General features: G+C 54.4%; 2 protein-coding genes across 5 annotated transcripts in view; one reads left to right on the top strand and one right to left on the bottom strand.

The window, feature by feature from the left end:
• Positions 1-15,204, bottom strand: part of OAT (ornithine aminotransferase) — a 104,809-nt gene extending 89,605 nt beyond the window's left edge. The window contains exon 1 of the mRNA XM_067709106.1: positions 15,194-15,204. The gene's annotated coding sequence lies outside the window, so the exon portion shown is untranslated. The remainder of the gene's footprint in view (positions 1-15,193) is intronic.
• The window catches only part of LHPP (phospholysine phosphohistidine inorganic pyrophosphate phosphatase), a 134,639-nt gene that overhangs the window by 39,384 nt on the left and 78,069 nt on the right, over positions 1-17,186 (top strand). For 3 of the 4 annotated variants that reach the window (XM_067709115.1, XM_067709119.1, XM_067709116.1), the window contains exon 6: positions 7,651-7,742. In XM_067709115.1, coding sequence (XP_067565216.1) covers positions 7,651-7,742 — 92 coding nt within the window. Of the gene's footprint in view, positions 1-3,389; positions 7,587-7,650; positions 7,743-17,186 lie in introns of those variants that run through there. The other variant, XM_067709118.1, reaches the window with a different exon arrangement.

Raw genomic sequence — 17,186 nt, 5'->3', positions numbered from 1 at the left:
ACCTCCACAAAGTAATTTTGGTGGCCACAGAGCATTCTGTCGTAGGGACCACCGTAATGTTCGTTAGCCGAGGCTACCTTTCATCCCCTTGCTACCGTAATGTGCTTCCCCAGTCCCCTGTTGTTGGACATTTAGATTACTTCCAATTTCCCTCTTGTACATTAACCCTAGTGAACACCCTTGTCTGTATATGTCCTTTTGTATATTTTAAATTATTTTCTTAGAAATCCTAGAGGTATAGTTGTCAGACCACGATGCACAGTGTTCGTTTCTATTTCAGAAACATGGTATCAATTCAGCTTCCTTACCAGCTGTATATGCAAGTGCTCATTTTCCAACATCCTCACCAACACCATTGTTTCTTACTTTTTATAAAATAGTTTCCTCGAGTTTTGCTGTGTTGGTATTATTCCTTACGAATGTGTCAGACGGTGGGGGAAATTCCTTAGTGACGAGCCACCTCTGGGTGTTGGAGGGGGCCCGGTTGCTCTGAGCCTGCAGGCTGAGGGTCTAGGGCTCTTCCCAATGCTAGGTGTCATCTCGAGGCCTCTCCAAGTGGGGGTGTTTGTCCCTCGGGGCTGAAGTGCAGGCCAAGCCCACTGCTCTTTCACCACCAGCCCTGCTGTTCGTTGCCCCATGGGGGCAGAAGTGCTCCTCCTGGCAGAGCCCTGGGGATAATCAGAAATTTTGTGAAACGTGGGCTTTCTTGGGAAAGCTCTTTGGCGTTGGAAGTTGTGTTCCAGACGTCGCCGCCTGTTGGAATGGGTTCTGCCCCTGGCACCTAGGATGGCGAAGAGGAGACCATGGCGGGCAGACGAATATTTAAGAAGGATGAATGAATCTGCATTTTGAACCCAAACCAGAAAACCTGCCTAAAGGGCTCTGGTGCCGCCTCTGGCTCTTGGATCTCTGTTCTGTGGGAGTCCGACCTCTTGGTGTGCATCCCCAGCTTCCCTGAACCATATTGCAGTCAGAAAGGAAGTGCAACCCAGACCTGACAGGTAGGGTTTTTTTATTTCCCCTGACAGCGCACCTCTTGACCTCTATCTTCTTGCCAGTGACTTTTTAAATCCTAAATGATTTGGCAATAATTGCTCCTCCTTTCGTGGTTATTGCCCTTCACCGACAGTAAATCTGTGAAATCCCCAGGGGCTGGAACGCGTTTTGGTATGCGGAGCCCACAAGCTGGCCCAGGCAGGCTTCACTGCGGCGGGCGGCCGCACACCCACCGGGTCCCCGCACCCTGCCCCTGCCCTCACACGCGGCTCCGGGCTCTGCCTGGGCTTGGCCAGTGGCTTATCGTGCAGAACCATAGCTGCTGCTTCTGGTGTTCTTCCTCCGATGGCCCAGATTTCTCTGGTTCCACTTCCGTGGGCCACACCGAAAAATGTCCTCACCCAGGCAGACCCAGCAGCCTCTGTTCTGAGGGGGGGAGGAATTTCTGCTTCATGCACTAGTGTGCATGCACAAAATTTTATTTTCCCCAGAGCATGGAAGAGGCCAGGCATGACATTTAATCATAGGAAGACGGTTTCATTTCCAAGGAACCTTCTAGCAAGCTGGCCCCCGGAACCCCTGGCAGCAGTGGACAGGGTCCTAAGCTGGAATGCTGTGGATGTTTAGAGGCTGACCTAACAGTGTCAGGACAACTCTTCGAGAAGGGCAAAGTAGGGTCTCACACTGGGGCTTGTGGCTGGTCCGGCTGCCTAAGCCAGGTGCCCACCTGCCCCAGCCCTCTCCTCCCAGGTGAGCTGTGTGGTTGCCCAGGTGACCCTGGCTTTGCAGATACCTTTAGACTCACGTGTGTGTGCAGCAGTCTCATGGCGGGTCCCACTTCAAGGAACACGCGTCGCCACTGGTTCTTTCTCTTGGGTGACTGATGATTTCCACACAGCTGCATGGGAGCTTGTAGACACAAAAATTAAACCCATTTGGATTTGGCAGTGTTTTCCCCAGCATCACTCACTCTAGGAAAAAAAATTCCAATTTTACCATATCTGGGTACTTGCCCCTGGCACTATTATTTACTTAATGTTTCTTTAAATTGATTCATTTTATAAACTTAAATGTATTTTTAAAAAAACTTTCGATCTCTACTATAAATGGAAGACCAGAATCACTCACCGTAAATAGATTACTCTAAAAATAAATACAAAGGATTACATTAAAAATGTATGTCCTTGGGCTTCCCTGGTGGCGCAGTGGTTGAGAGTCCGCCTGCCGATGCAGGGGACGCGGGTTCGTGCCCCGGTCCGGGAGGATCCCACATGCCACGGAGCGGCTGGGCCCGTGGGCCATGGCTGCTGAGCCTGCGCGTCCGGAGCCTGTGCTCCGCGACGGGAGAGGCCACAACAGTGAGAGGCCCGCGTACCGCAAAAAAAAAAAAAAAAAAGTATGTCCTTATATATACTACCAAATGTAAAATAGATAGCTAGTGAGAAGCAGCTATATCACACGGGGAGATCAGCTCGGTGCTTTGTGACCCCCTAGAGGGGAGGGAGAGGGAGGGTGGGAGGGAGACCCAAGAGGGAGGGGATATGAGGATATATGTATATATATGGCTGGTTCACTTGGTTATACAGCAGAAACTAACACAACATTGTAAAGCAATTATACTCCGATGAAGATGTTAAAAAAAGTTATGTCCTGTTCTACCTAAAATCAAAGAACATATCACCAGTATGCATAACACACATTGGGAAACATGGGTTTAGTGGAGGAAAGACCAGAGGAAATTAGTGAGAAGTATGAAGTTTAGAATGTTCACTGGGACAAAGTGCAGTTTATTTCAGGTACCTCGTATGTCTCTCAGGGCCGGTGGCTCCCAGCAGTTGGCAGAATTCTCAGCCCTGGTGGTCATCAGCCACCTGCTCAAGGTCCCCCGGGGGCCAGTGTCCCCCAGTAGCTTCTCTGACGGAGGCCTCTTTGGCCTCTGCTGGAATATGATTAAGTGGCAGGGGCCTGGTACCTCTGAGGCAGCCCATGCTGATTGTTAGAAAAGCCTCGTGTTTACCTGAAACTACCTCCCTGGCATCTGGGGCCGCACCAGCTCAGTCTTTGTCCTCGTCCGCAAGCTCCTCGTGATTCCTCGTTTTTTGAAGTCCTGTTTGGGAGATGTTTCCGAGGACATGTGCTTCAGGCTTAATGGCTGTGCTTTTGGGAATTCGTGTGTGGCCTGCCCTGGTAGAGGATTAGCACACATGTGGTGTCTTCTTCGGAGAAGGCTCTCACCCCTTCCCCTATACCCCCTAACCTAGTTGACCCCTCTTGCTCTTCAGATCCAAGCTCAAAACCTCACCTCCTCCAGGAAGGCTTCCCTGACCACCACCAGCCCCACAAGGTTAGGCCTGACAGCCTCCTGCACTTTTCCTCCCTGTGCTTTATCACAGGTCCTGGCTCTGTGTTTGTGAAATCACCTCATGAACATCCGTCTTCTGCCTTCCACTGGGAGCTTCACAAAGATGGAGACTGTGTTTCTGACTCACTGTGTCCCCACTGCCTGGCCTATAGAGGACCTGATACAAAGGAGCTGAGGCACTGGAGCCCTGTCGTAAGGACTGTGGACTGTCTCCAATAGGGTTACATTAGGAGTTTCCTCAACAGAACATTTCCTAATATTTTTTCCTTTTAAACACGTACAGATAACTTATTACGTCCAGGCACTGTCCTTGATGCTTAACTTACGTGATTTTGTTTAAACACCACACCAATTGTACCCATTTTACAGACTGAAGTGGATCACAAGATCACAGGGCTAGCAAATAGCAGAGCTGGGATTCAGGCCCAGTTGCTCTGGCCGCGTCTGCGACTTGAGCTCAGTCTGTCCATTCTGCTGGTCGCATAGGGCCTGCCTCTGGATTCACTGCCTCCCACCCCTCCCACTCCGAGCTGGAAGGCAAATTCCATCTGGACTCCTCTCCTCACAGGCAGAGTCCAAATCAATGTGTAAGAGTTCCCTGGTTTGCAAATGCTTCACGGTCATCACTTTTTTTAAAAAATAATTAATTAATTCTTTTTTGGCTGCATGGGGTCTTTGTTGCTGCACGTGGGCTTTCTCTAGTTGTGGCAAGCAGGGGCTACTCTTTGTTGCTGCGCGTTGGCTTCTTATCGTGGTGGCTTCTCTTGTTGCGGAGCATGGGCTCTAGGCGTGCGGGCTTCAGTAGTTGGGGCACGTGGGCAGTAGAGCACAGGCTCACTAGTTGTGGCGCACAGGCGTAGTTGCTCTGTGGCATGTGGGATCTTCCCAGACCAGGGATCGAACCCGTGTCCCCTGCATTGGCAGGCAGATTCTTAACCACTGTACTACCCGGGAAGTCCATGGTCACCATTTTTAGTTTTCTTGGTTTCGGTTTATGTATTTATTCATTGGTTAGCCCTACCTAGCATCTGAATTCCAGAGGAAAGTTGTGGAATAACTGTCAGTTTCAAAGCTTCTATCCCATCAACATCAGGACACTCACCCTGCTACGGGAGCCCGGTTTGTCAGGCCTGTCTGACCTCCCACCAAGGACATTTCTGATCGGACTTGGGAGCGTGTCTGGAATGCATTTGGTATCTGAGGCATTAAACTTTTCTTCCGCTAGCAGGATCGTTTCCTGAAAATATTTTGAAGCTTTTCTTTTAATCAGTGTGGCAGTTGAGTCAGGGAGGCTGCTTCTTTTTTCTTAAAAGAAGCACATTTATTTATGTAAAGATTACGAATCAATTTAAACAGTAATATTAATACAGGTTGATGTGTCGAATGGGCACCCACTGGTGACTAAAGTTTTGGCAACACGGATGCGGACTATGCCACCCACTCCCACTCTTTTGGTTGGTAAACACTGAGCAGTTCTATTGGCTGGACCTCCTAAGTGTCTCCAGACATGCACAGCCATGCCTTATTTCAGAGCACCGATGCACTCAACAAACTCGTGTTGGTCATCAGCTGAGCTCCAGGATCAGCACAGAGCCTGCCCTCAAGGAACTCACACAGTTTTTGGAGGAGAGAGATAAGTGAAGGGACCATTATAACACAGGAGGTGTATGCAATTCAAGGGGGTAATCACAGAATGTTTTGGGGACCCCCCAAACCCAGCCGGGGGTTGAAAGGTGGTGGTCACCTGAGCTGAGTCCAGACAGACTGTTAGGAGTTGGCCAGCAGAAGAACAGAGGGAAGCGGCAGAAAGGTCACCCTGTGCCCATGGGCACCCTTTCTGGTGCTGTCCATTCCGTTTTGTGTAGATGCGTATTTCTATTTAAGTACCATTTTCCTTTTGCCTAAAGAACTTCCTTTTACATTTTTTGTGTGTGGATCTGTTGGTCATGAAGTCTTTTAGCTTCAGATATCTGGAAATGTCTTTATTTCATCTTTGCTCTGAAAGATAATTTTGCTGCATATAGAATCCTAGGTAAGCATTTCCCCCCTTTTCAGTACCAAGGTGGTATTCCACTGTTTTCTCATTTGCATGTTTTCAAGAAGAAATCTGATGTCTTATCTTTGTTTCTGTCTGTACATGTCTTTTTTTTTCCTCCAGTTGTTTTTAAGATTTTCTCCTTGTCGCTGACTTTGAGCAGTTTGATTATGTTGTGCCTTGATACACTTTTCTTCATGTTTCTTGTGCTTGGTACTGATTGGGATCTCGGAGCTGCGGGTTTGTCATTTTTGTTGACTTTGGAAATTTTTCAGCCATTATTTCTTCAAATATTGTTTCTGTCTCCCCTTCTCTCATCTTGCTTCCTGGGACTCCAGTTACACCAGGCTGTTTGAAGTTTTGTCATAGCTCACTGTTTCTCTGTTCATGTTTTAAAAATTTTTTTTTCTGGGGGCTTCCCTGGTGGCACAGTGGTTGAGAGACCGCCTGCCGAAGCAGGGGACGCAGGTTCGTGCCCCGGTCTGGGAAGATCCCACATGCCGTGGAGCGGCTGGGCCCGTGAGCCATGGCCGCTGAGCCTGCGCGTCCGGAGCCTGTACTCCGCGACGGGAGAGGCCGCAACAGTGAGAGGCCCGCGTACCACACACACACACACAAAATTATTTTTTCTCCCTGTGTTTCATTTTGGATAGTTTCTATTGCTGTGTCTTCAAGTTCATAAATCTCTTTTCTGCATTGTCTAATCTGGATTTAATCTCATCCAGTGTTGTTTTTTTTTTTTTTTTTCAGTCCAGACATTGTAGTTTTCACCTCTAGAAGCTTGGTTTGGATCGTTTCTTTTACCTTGGATGTCTCTCTACTTAACTTTGGGAACGTGTGGAATACAGTTACAGTAACGGATTTAATGCCCTTGTCTGCTAATTCTCACATGTGTGTCAGTTCCAGGTCTGTTTTGGTTGATTTTCCTCTTCGCTGTGTGTGATATCTGTCATCTTTGCACGTCTGATTATTGTTTTAATTGGATACCAGACACTGTGAATTGTACCTTTTGTGAGTGCTAGATATTTTCATACACCAATAAATATTTTTGTGTTTTGTTCTGGGATGCAGTTAAATCACTTGGAAACAATTTGATCCTTCCAGATCTTGCTTTGAAGGTTTGGGAGGCAGAGCAGGTTTAGTCCAGGGCTAATTCTTCCTCACTGCTGAGGCAAGACGCTTCTGAGAATGCTACTCAGTGCCCTGTGAATTATGAGATTTTCCAGTCTGGCTGGTGGGAACAGACACTAAACCCAACCCTGTGTGAGGTCCCGGCACTGCTTTAATTTTTGGTGTGATTCTTTCCCTGGCCTCGGGTGGTTTCCTCACTTGCCTGGGCTCATTAGCAGTCTACCCAACACTGCATCATTCGGGGGGACCCTCTGTAGAGCTCCACAGTTCTCCGGGTAGCCCTCTCTTCTCGGACGCCCTGCCTTAATCTCCCAGCTCTTAGCTCCGTGTCCTCAATTCAGGGAGTCTGGGCTGTACCTAGTTCTTCCTGTCTGTGCTCACAGTCTGGAAACTCTGAAGACAGTGAGCTGCGGCATTTGTAGGATCCATGTCATTTGTTTCCTGTGTCTCAGGAATCCTCCTTCATTGCCTGATGTCCAGTGTTTTGAAAACTGTTATTGCATTTGGTTTGTCTGGTTCTCTAGTTGTTTCAGGCGAGAGGGGCTGCTTTTTGAAATGATATCCAGGCTGTGAGCATTTTGTGTGTGTGTGTGTGTGTGTGTGTGTTAGAGTGTGTATTTTTGTTTGCTCTTTCTTCTTTTTGTTTTTTTTGTTGTTGTTGCTTTTTATAGGTAGTAAATTCAGCATGGAAAGCAAAACCTAAACTTGGACTGCAAAGATTTGCCAGAAATTTACTTAGTTTTCACAGAACCAACGGTTGGCAAAATAACCTGGTTACAGAGTATTTAGCTGAAGGTAAAATTCAGCCTGTGCTCGACTAGAGGTGAGATAGCGTCAGCTTCCCCGTGTGTCCTGGTGGCACTATATCACTTTAATACCCGCTGATTGATTTTAAATCGCCCAGATATGCACCGTTCAGAGCCGCAGCCCATGATGGGCAGTGGGAGATATATTCAAGTACATTGACTTTTAATCAATATGATGACGATACTACCTCGTTTCCTTTGTCTGGTGGTGGTTTTAAGCATGAAGTCAAGAGGTTTATTATGTCAAAAAAGATGAGGCAGCACAGGAAGAAAACTGTCTTGACATCACTTCTGAGTGCCTTTCACTCACTGCACGACAGGCCATCATGATCGGGGACGACATCGTGGGTGACATCAGCGGTGCCCAGCGGTGTGGGATGAGAGCGCTGCAGGTGAGGACCGGGAAGTTCAGGTAAGTGCCCCGCGCCAGCCTGCCCGCCGTCTACCTGCCTGCCTGCCTCGTGGATTCCTGGGGTGACCAGGGTTTCGTTTGTCTTCTTCTCCACAATGAAGGGCGTTACTTTTTCCCAAATGGAAGAGCAGTATGTGGGCATCTGATGCCTTTTTTTAACTGTCCCCTAAGGACGGGCCTGGATGCCTTTTTGTAGCAGAGAGTGGTAGATAAAAAGGGTCTGAGTTTCAGAACTGAGATTTGAATAGGGTGTAGTGTGGAGACAGCAAATGGAAGGCTCTGGCCAGCCGTCGAGCCTGCTTCCCACAGAGAGCCGGCTTGAACTTGGGCCACACTCCTGTCCTCAACGTGGCTGATGCCTCACTGTGCTCGGAGGGGACAGCTCCTGGGCGCCCAGCTCCTCTGGTCACCTTCTCCCTCCTTGTCCTCCACCGTATCCATCTCTCACCTAGAGATGACAGGTCCGTGGTCAGGGATGAGTCAACGACACTTTGGAGTTGAACCTCTGTCTCCAGAGCGTCTTCTTTGCTGGGTCAGAAGTCAGCCTAGCCTCGGGCAGGTTGCGGACGGGCACCTGTCGGGGGTGTGTGGATGTGCCCTGCGGTGTCTGGGCCTGGCTTGCTTAGCCTTTGAGCGTATCTCAGACATCACAGTGTTGTCTTGGCTTCTTCTAGATGGTTTTGATTGTCGCCATTCAGAGAAAGTACCATTCTGTGTATGCTGGAGTACCATCTTGTGTATGCTAGTTAAAACATGGTTACCCTGGGGTGTCTGGATGTCGGGGGAGGGATGGATTACATCAGTCCTGGGTGGTCTGCTTAGACGGGGTCAGAGGAATAGATTAGAGAGCCTGACCCTCACTCCGAGGCCCGTTCCTGTGTGAGAGACACACGTGGCCTTTGGGTTTGGGTCACGTAGGTGGACACAAGGTGAGTGAGGAAGTCTCAGTACTCCTAAGGTCCAGGGCCAGAAAGTCCCTTCCATCCACCTCTTGGACCTCCCAGGGTGCCAGAGGCCACCTTGCAGCCCCCAGCACACCTGAAATATGGACCTCCTTTCTTCCCCAGGTCCTCAAACGAGGATTTCCTGGGTTTCCTGGGCTCTCTGCGGCCTAAGGGAGTGAGGGAGACCCCACTCGAAACCTCATCAGCATTCTCTCCCAGAGGCCAGCCTGGAAGCCCGAGGTCCCCAGCGCCCGCTTCCCCCGAAGCTGCTGAGCAGTGGGACTTGGCACCCTGTGGTTGATGCTCTGCTGCGCGGTGCCGCCCGGCCCCTGGTGCCGCCCCATCAGTAGCCAGCCTAGCTCAGTGAGCACCTTTGACCCATGAGCACAGGAGGGGCACCTCCGTAACTGAGAGCACGGTGGTGAGGCAGAGGTGAAGAGTGAGAGCCATGTAGCTTTTTGCACTGGGCTGCTGCTTCTGGATTCTAAGGGAGAAAAACATGTCTGTCTCGATTAAATGTAGCCACAGCTGGGGTCTTTCTGGCCCAGCCTAAGCCATGGCCCTATAAACTGAGAAGGTACTGCCCCTGCCCCAGGCCCCAGGCGTGCCACTAGGTCGCTGGGTCACTGAGGAAGGTCCGCACACACAGTCGGGAAGCCCTCGAATGGGCAGGTGGGCATGCAGACGGCTGTGTCCTACTGTACACCACCGGGGTTGGCACTTTTCTGAGTCCTCCATCACCCCGTCTCCCAGAGAGACAAACCCCATCAACAGTTGGCCAGATCATTCCAGACTGCCTTCTCTGTGTAGATAATACAAGGATAATACTTTTTTTCTCTTTATAAAAACGGTATTATATTATTTCACAACCTGCCCTTTTCTTGAACAATGTTTTGTGGCATCTGCCCTTGACCGTTCTTCATCATTTTAAATTGCTGAGGAAATGCTGTAGGTAAGTACTGTTTAGCGCGTGGTGCACAGGGAGCCATCAGCAACGGGGAGGTGATGCCGGTGCTGTTGGTGACATCTGTTGCTTCCCGGTGCAGCCCCACCTGGCTCTGCGTGGAGAGGGTGGGGCTTAGCGTCTCTTTTCGTGGAGGTATTTAAGATTTCAGACCTTTTGATTTGTTTGTTGTGAGGTTGTAAATCTGCCTTTGTTAGCAGGCAGGGCGGAGGGAGAAGAGCCTCAGTGCAGGTTAGGTGGTGATGCAGCCACCGGAGGGGGAGGCCGCGTGGCGGGACAGGAGGCTGGGCTCCGTGCCGTCAAAGCAGGCGGAGGACCTCTCTGCCCCTGGCCGATCTCTAGAGCCTCACTGTCTAGTGCGGAAGCCACGAGCCGCAGGTGCCTGGGGAGCACTTGAAATGTGGCTGTTCCAAATTGAGACGTGTTAAAAGTGCACGTACACAAGAGTCCAGACTTAGCGGGAGAAAAAGAATGTGACAAACTCATTCATGATATCTCACACTGATTGCATGTTGCAATCCTGATGCCTTATGTTAATTTCACCTGCTTATTCTTGTTTTTGTTCACGTGGCCACTAGAAAGTCTTAGCTTGCCTCCACGGCTGGCATCCATCGGCGCTTAGTGCAATTCTGGTGGGCAGCGGGGCCCCTGCACCGCCCCCTGCTCCCTGCAGATGGCAGTCTCCGTGCACGAGATCTCCATGGCACCTTGCACGGGCCTCTCTGTAGACGTAGCCGGCTTGGGGCCAGTGAGCAGCCTTGGCACCTTGGCACCCTGGTGACTGGGCCAGCGTCACCCGGCAGCACCCAGCTCCTCCCTCTGGGGCTGCCCTGCCTGCCCCTGTAGCTCTCCACCCCTCTGGCCACCTCTGTGAGCCGGCGGCACTAGGTTTGAAGCTCACTGTGGCCCATGTCTGCACCAGATGTCAGCCGGGCAGGGGCAGGGTCTGCGTCCTTACTGTGCTGGGCCTCCCTCTGAGTGGCTTCACAGGAGCCAAGGGCCACTGGATGGGTCAGCAGGGCATCAGCCCTGTGCACCGTGTCCCCTGTTGGTGGCCTTGGTCCAGCCTTGACTGAATTGGGGGAGTGAGGCGGGTGGAGGATGACCTTGTCACCGGGCACGGGTGGCAGAGAGCCGTGCGGTGAGGGAGCTTGGTGCTCATACCTGGCCACGTGGCTTCTCCACTGGCTTGAGGCCAAGGGCCGAATGGGGAGGCTGAGGCAAGTGAAACCGGGGTGTCCTGCCTGTCCTGGCACAGGAAAGGGAGGGAGGCTGGAGGGGGCTGCGTAGGGCCTCTGGACAGCCCCGCTGCAGGTGCCCCTCAGGCCAGCGTCTTCTAGTTGTGCGTGCGCGCGCGCACACACACACACACACACACACGCGAGGTTGTCTGAGGCCACGGCATTGCTGGGGGTGTGGGATTTGGACTTTCCCATGGCTGTGAGATCTCCCTGTGACCTTCCATGTCTTCATTCCCCTCACTTCTTTCTATTTTTTCTTTTTTAATTTATTTAATTTATTTATTTTTGTCTGCGTTGGGTCTTCTTTGCTGCGTGCGGCCTTTCTCTAGTTGTGGTGAGCGGGGGCTACTCTTGGTTATGGTGCGCAGGCTTCTCATTGCGATGGCTTCTCTCGTTGTGTAGCATGGGCTCTAGGCGCGCAGGCTCAGTAGTCGTGGCGCACGGGCTTAGTTGCTCTGCGGCATAGGGGATCTTCCCGGACCAGGGTTCGAACCCGTGTCCCCTGCATTGGCAGGCGGATTCTCAACCACTGCGCCACCAGGGAAGCCCGCTTCTTTCTACTTTTATCAGAAAATGGCCCAAAGAGAAAAGTGTGAAGTCTCAGAGTGGGGAGAGGTTACGGCGGCCCCTGAGCTTTGGAAGGAGGGCTTCACAGGGCCTGCCCCACCAGGACCAGCGGGAGGCTCAGGCCCCTTGCAGGAAGGAGGCTGGATCCCTTCCAGCAACCCCAGTGTTTGGAGCCAGAGAGGCTCCCAAGGCAGACAGCTTGCAAACACACCCCCGCCCAGCCGGGCAGCCGGGCAGCCGGGCAGCCGAGCTGTAGACAGAGCCATACAAGGTTTTCTTTTCGTACCTGCTCTACGTGAACGTCCAGCCCAGCCAGGGTGTGGCCTCACCTGGCTGGCAGGTAAAGGCCTTTCGGGCGTTTTCCCCACCTGCCCCTTCCTGGCATGTCTGACGCACCGGGCCTGCTGGCAGAACCTTCCAGCCTGAGGCCAGGACCTGCTGTTCCTCCAGTCTCCTCAAGACGCCATCCCGACTCCAAGGGCCCTGTGACCATCGCAGGCACATCCTCACGGTCGCAGTGAGTCCCGGAGGCCCAGAGGGTGCTGGCTCCCCCGCTGCCAGAGGCCTTTCCCGTTGAGACAGCTAAAGCCTTGCCCAAGGCCACCTAGCGAGGTTAGGCAGAGGCTGGGCTGCAGCCTTCTCTTACCCCAGGTGGGTGCTTCTGCCACCGCTTTCCTACTGGGAACATCCAGCCCTTGGGGCTCAGCTTCTGAGGAGCTGCAGGAGTCACGGTCCCAGGCTCACTTCAGGGCACAGGCAGGGCTCAGGGCACAGGGGGGCTCGTCTGGGAGGACTGCTGTCCCCACCCCCAGGCACCATAGCCCCCCTCCTTCTCTCCTAAGGACAGGCCTCATCTTCCATGGGGGCTGGGGCCAGGCCCTGTGTACCCCCATTCTGGCAAATTCAGGTGAGGGACGTCCTTCTCAGGAGCCCGATGCCCTGCATGTCCCCAGTGGAGGAGGAAGCGGTCGGGACATCTCGCTGTCCCTTCATACCTGCTTGTGTCCCCACCTGACCCCCCTCCTGGAGACATGCCAGAAGCGGAGCGGGGACACCCTGAATGCTTCCCCCGTCACCCTGTCCTCCGTTCCACGCTGCAAGGCACAGCTGGCGCCTGGTTCTCAAGCACGGTGGCAGGCGTCACTGCCCAAGGCCCACGCTGGTCGCGCTGTGTAAATAATCCGGCTACGTGGAGCCTGCTTTGGGGATCCTCTTATTTGTTATTTACTCACTGGTGGGAGATGTTTTCTGAGTCCAGAACGTTCTTGACGAGCAGTTTGCCGTTTTGGACTCACGAGGGAGTGGGCCTGGATTCCAGGTGTCCCTGGGCTGGGACTGGCGCTCCGCCCGCACCGAAGCTCAGCTGGGGCTGGGGTGCCCGTGGACAGCGGGACTGGCGGGTCTGAGGTTCCAGGCACGCTGCACAAGGCTGAAGGATGCGGGGTACAGAGAATGTGATGGTGGAACCAGACGCTGGAGTGGAGATACCCAGAGCCCGACAGGGCTGCACTCGTGACACAGCTGCCGCCAAAGTGCGGCCCTTGACCCCATCTCTCGTCACTCTGCAGCCAGTGACTTCACAGAGTTTCCTTAAGAGGAGGCTCTGGTTTCCCTTCGGAAGGAAATGGGTTTTTCTTCTAGTGCCAGGTGGTATTTGAGGGAAGTGAGTGATCCTGGGTGTTAATTTTTCAGCAGTCACCGTTGTCACCGTGAGGCCATTGCAGGCTGGGGTTGTGGGTGGTAGCCCTCTGTCCCTGCGTCCCGCCGAGGAGCATTGCCACGTGTGCACCAGGAGGGAGCTCCTGCCCGCGTAGATGGACACTCTGAGCCTCAGGCCTCTGGAAGACGCTCCCAGCTGGGGAGGAGGCTCCACGTAGCTTCAGGGAACCAGGAGGTGACCAGCTACTGCCTGGCTGCAGCCCGCCCAGCTGGGGAGAACGGCTTAATGCTGGGCGTGGGGGCTCCCCCCTGGGTCCCTCGGACTCCAATCCTGGCTGCCAGTTGGGGGAGGGCTCCGGGAACCAATCTTCGGGGAAATCGATTGTGGAACGTTGGTGGGCCAGCCGGTCAGCCCAGCAGGTAGCCTTGGTCTTGCACGGGGATAGAGGTTGTGGGAGGCACCCCTGGGCTTTGAGAGGTCCCTTAGCTCACTGGGGGTCACACAGTGAAGGGGTCACAGATTTGAGCCTATATGCCTTCTTTTGGGATTTTTGCTAACTGCTTTATTGAGAAATAACTCGTATGTCGTACAATTCAGTAGTTTTTCAAATGTTCACAGAGCTGTGCAGCCGTCACCACAGTTGGGCAGACACCACTCCATCATTCTGAACCCTTTAACCATCCTTCCCAAATCCCCTGCATCCTAGGGCTTTGCGGGGGGCAGTGCCAGCCCCCAGCGGTTCAGTCTGCCTAGACCCTGGGCCCTGTGGGAGACTGAGGAGGGACCCCCAGGGGCCTGGGCTGGGAGGGCATTGGGCAGGCAGAGGTAGGCACCGGTGGTGGGGTCAGTGGGGGTCAGGGTGGGATTGGCAGGGCCAGACCCACCCGTCTCCCCATCCCCTCCCACCCACCGCTTTCCTGGGTTGAGTCGCTTCCTCTGCACTGGTTTGGCTTCCCTGCCCTCTGACTCGCTGCTCGCTGGGGGACAGAACTAGTAGCACTTTCTGGTACCTGACTCTCATTATCCTTCTTGGTCCCTGACCAAGGCTGCTTCATGCCCAGGGCAAGAGGGGAAAGGTTTCCAAACTGTATACAGCCCTGCTGGACTCCTCACCCTGCTTGGAGAAACCAGCCGGCTGAGGCAGGGGGCTCCAGGCTGAGGGGGGCGTCCCAGGTGGAGGCCAGGAGGTGGCTGCAGAGTGAGGCCACAAGGCCCTTTGGGGGGCCCAGTTAGGACCCCATCAGCAGCCTCCTAGCCCGAGGAACTTGCTTCCTAGGAACCTGCAGGTAACTCGGGGGGTCCTGGACGGCTCACGGGGCGGACGGGGTTGGAGGAAGGCCCAGCAGGTTCTCTAGTCCCCCTGAGGCCAGCTAGTACGTTCCAGGAGCCCCTCAACAAACCTCGGGAGGTGTGTGCTCTGGACCTGCCGCTCGCACTTGCTCCTCAACCGTGTGACACCCCGAGAAGGAGGCCAGGGTCACGGTCGCCGCTCGGCCACAAGCTGGCGAGGAAGATGTGAGAACAGGGCAGTGCCTCCCAGAGGGTGTCACATGCCAGAGCCTGTGACAGGTGCTCACATGCATCTTGCTTCAGCTTATCTAAAGCTCACAACCGCCCTGGAGGCTGCCCCTCTTCTCACTCCACTTTATACGTGTGGAAATGGAAGCCCAGAGAGGTAGAGTAACTTGCCCGAGGCCACACAGCCCACCAGTGTGGGAGCTGGGATTCGAACGCAGCTCTGCCTGACTGCAGGTCCTGTGTCCTGAGCACTCTCGCACCCTGCTGCCCCCAGTTAGCCCAGTCTCGCGGGAGCTCCGAGCCCGCGCTGGGTCTCACCGACCAAGAGTGGCCGCCGTGGGGCTCTCAGGACCGAGCGGGTCCCTCCTGTCCTTGTTCTCTCGCACGACACTCTGCACTCAGCCCCACTTGAGGAAAGGGGCCTCGTGAGGATGAGCTGTGACTTGAGCTGGTCTGGCCCCGAAGTCGATCATGTGACCACACCCGAGGGCCTGGCTGCGGGGGGTGACAGGTGGCAGCCCCAGCAGTCACATGTTCGCTGGCTTTGTGGTTAAAGCCAGCTAACCCTGAGCCCTCCCCTCGCCTCCTGTGTGGGGGTGGGGTGGGGGAAGGGGTACTGGAAGGTGCTGGAAGGAACCTCATTTAACCTCAGAGGAAGCTGCCCATGAAGGTGCGTCAGAGCTGTCCCGAAATAGAACGGGTTGCCTGGAGAGGGGTGAGTCCTCGTCACTAGAGATGACCCGGGGAGGCTGGCAGACCTCCGGCTGGGGAGGCCGAAGATGGCACTGCAGTGGCCAGAGGCCAGGGCTAAAGAAAGCCGCACACCCATTCTGAGTCTGCTGACATTTAATGGGCACTTGCGGGCACCAGGTCGTTTCTGTACCTCTGGTGCCATTTCCCCATTGACAGACCCTGAAATGTCAGTGTCGCCACCTCCTACTCGCAGTTGTGGAAACTGTGGCCCAGGCAGGGCAGGGGCACTTGTACTCGGTTATTCTAGCTGGGCCTGCCGTTCAAGCCTGACTTCCCCCTCTAGGTCCTGGGCTGTTAGCATCAGAGCTGGAGCCCAGCGGTTAAAACCACAAGTGTAGATGCAGGTGTATAGGTGCATGAGTAGCACAGATGGGAAGGAAAGACAGCTGCTTGTTACGCAGGATTTGGTTATATCTTTGCATCATCGGGTGTCTGCTAAATATCGTATGATGAAAGTATAGCACTCCCATCAGAACAACAGTTAGCTTTTAAAGTACGCTTGTGCCACCCACACCCCCATAGATTTGTGAATTTGGGGAATTCTTAAGAAGAAAGACCACCTGAAAGTACAACACTGTTCGTTTAAGAACAGAAACCAACCCAAGTACCCTGAGGCGCACAGCTCTGCCCTGACCCCCGAGGCCCAGCCGGGCTCCCCGCTCACACGCAGGACCGTGAGCCTCTGGACACAGGTGTCCTCGTAGTGCAGTCCCATCCCTGGCCTGTAAGCGGGCGCTCCAGCCCCTCCTGCCTCCCTGCATGGTGCAAGGACACCCTCTCAGGTGTTTCTTCTGGAAGGGATCAGGGTGAGGGCTCCGGTCCCTGCGACTGAAATCAGCACCTTCTCTGGGCCACCACGCATACGCAGCCGTCTGTGACCTCCTCCCCACAGCGTCACCCCGACACGCTCAGGTCCCGTGCCCTGGCTTACACACACACACGCACGCACGCACACGCACGCACGCACTTGGACTTGTGGAAGGGTGGCCACCCGAGGGCGGGATCCCAGCCGCCCCAGCACAGGATGGGCGTCCAGGGCCGTCGTGTCTGGACTCGCGGACGGCGGGCCCCAGGCTGGGGGTGGTGGGTGAGGGTGTGTCCGGGTAGAGGGGCCTGAGTCAGCCCTCGCTGGACAGAGGGGCTCAGAAGGTGGACTCAAGACTCCCCTTGCTGCAGGCCCAGGTCCGCCCGGATGTGTCCAGTCCAAGCCCACCTGCCCCTCGTCATCTGGGAGCGTCCTCTGACCCGGGGAGGGAGGGGCCTGGTGAAGACCTGAGAGGGTTGGGCAGGGGGTCAACCTCCAAGATGCGCTGTGCCCTGAGGAGGATGCCAGGGGAGCGTGCACAGGGCTTGTTTTCTCCTCCAGACTCTCCCCTCTGTGTCCTTCCTCCTGTCCCCACTCCTGTCCATCGTCTCCGCCCCTGGCTTTGCTGCCTCTTTCCACATCCTTCAGGGTCAGCGATCATTTTCCCTTCTTCCTCACGCCACTTTCCGCTGGGGCCGCTAGAGGGCGCCTCGATGCCAGGGCCGGGATGCACACCCGCTCACACCTGCACACTCAAGCACACTCACACCCAGGCCCCTTGCACACATGGGAGCCAGGCTTCCCCAGCCCTCCCCGCTCCCCTGCCACCCCTACACGGAGAACATGGAGGTGCTGGGCCTGGGGGTTTCCTGCAGCTGTGGCGAGACCCTCCTGGCGGCGGGATCCCAGGCCCGAGGCAGGTGGAGCCCCCCCCGCCACCATCCTCTCCAGGGTCTTTTCCCTTTTCCAGCTCCCCTGGCACCGGCCCAGGG

The sequence above is a fragment of the Pseudorca crassidens genome, chromosome 16 (genome assembly GCF_039906515.1).
Source record: "Pseudorca crassidens isolate mPseCra1 chromosome 16, mPseCra1.hap1, whole genome shotgun sequence".
Lineage (NCBI taxonomy): Eukaryota > Metazoa > Chordata > Mammalia > Artiodactyla > Delphinidae > Pseudorca > Pseudorca crassidens.
This window is presented reverse-complemented; position numbering and strand designations above follow the sequence as displayed.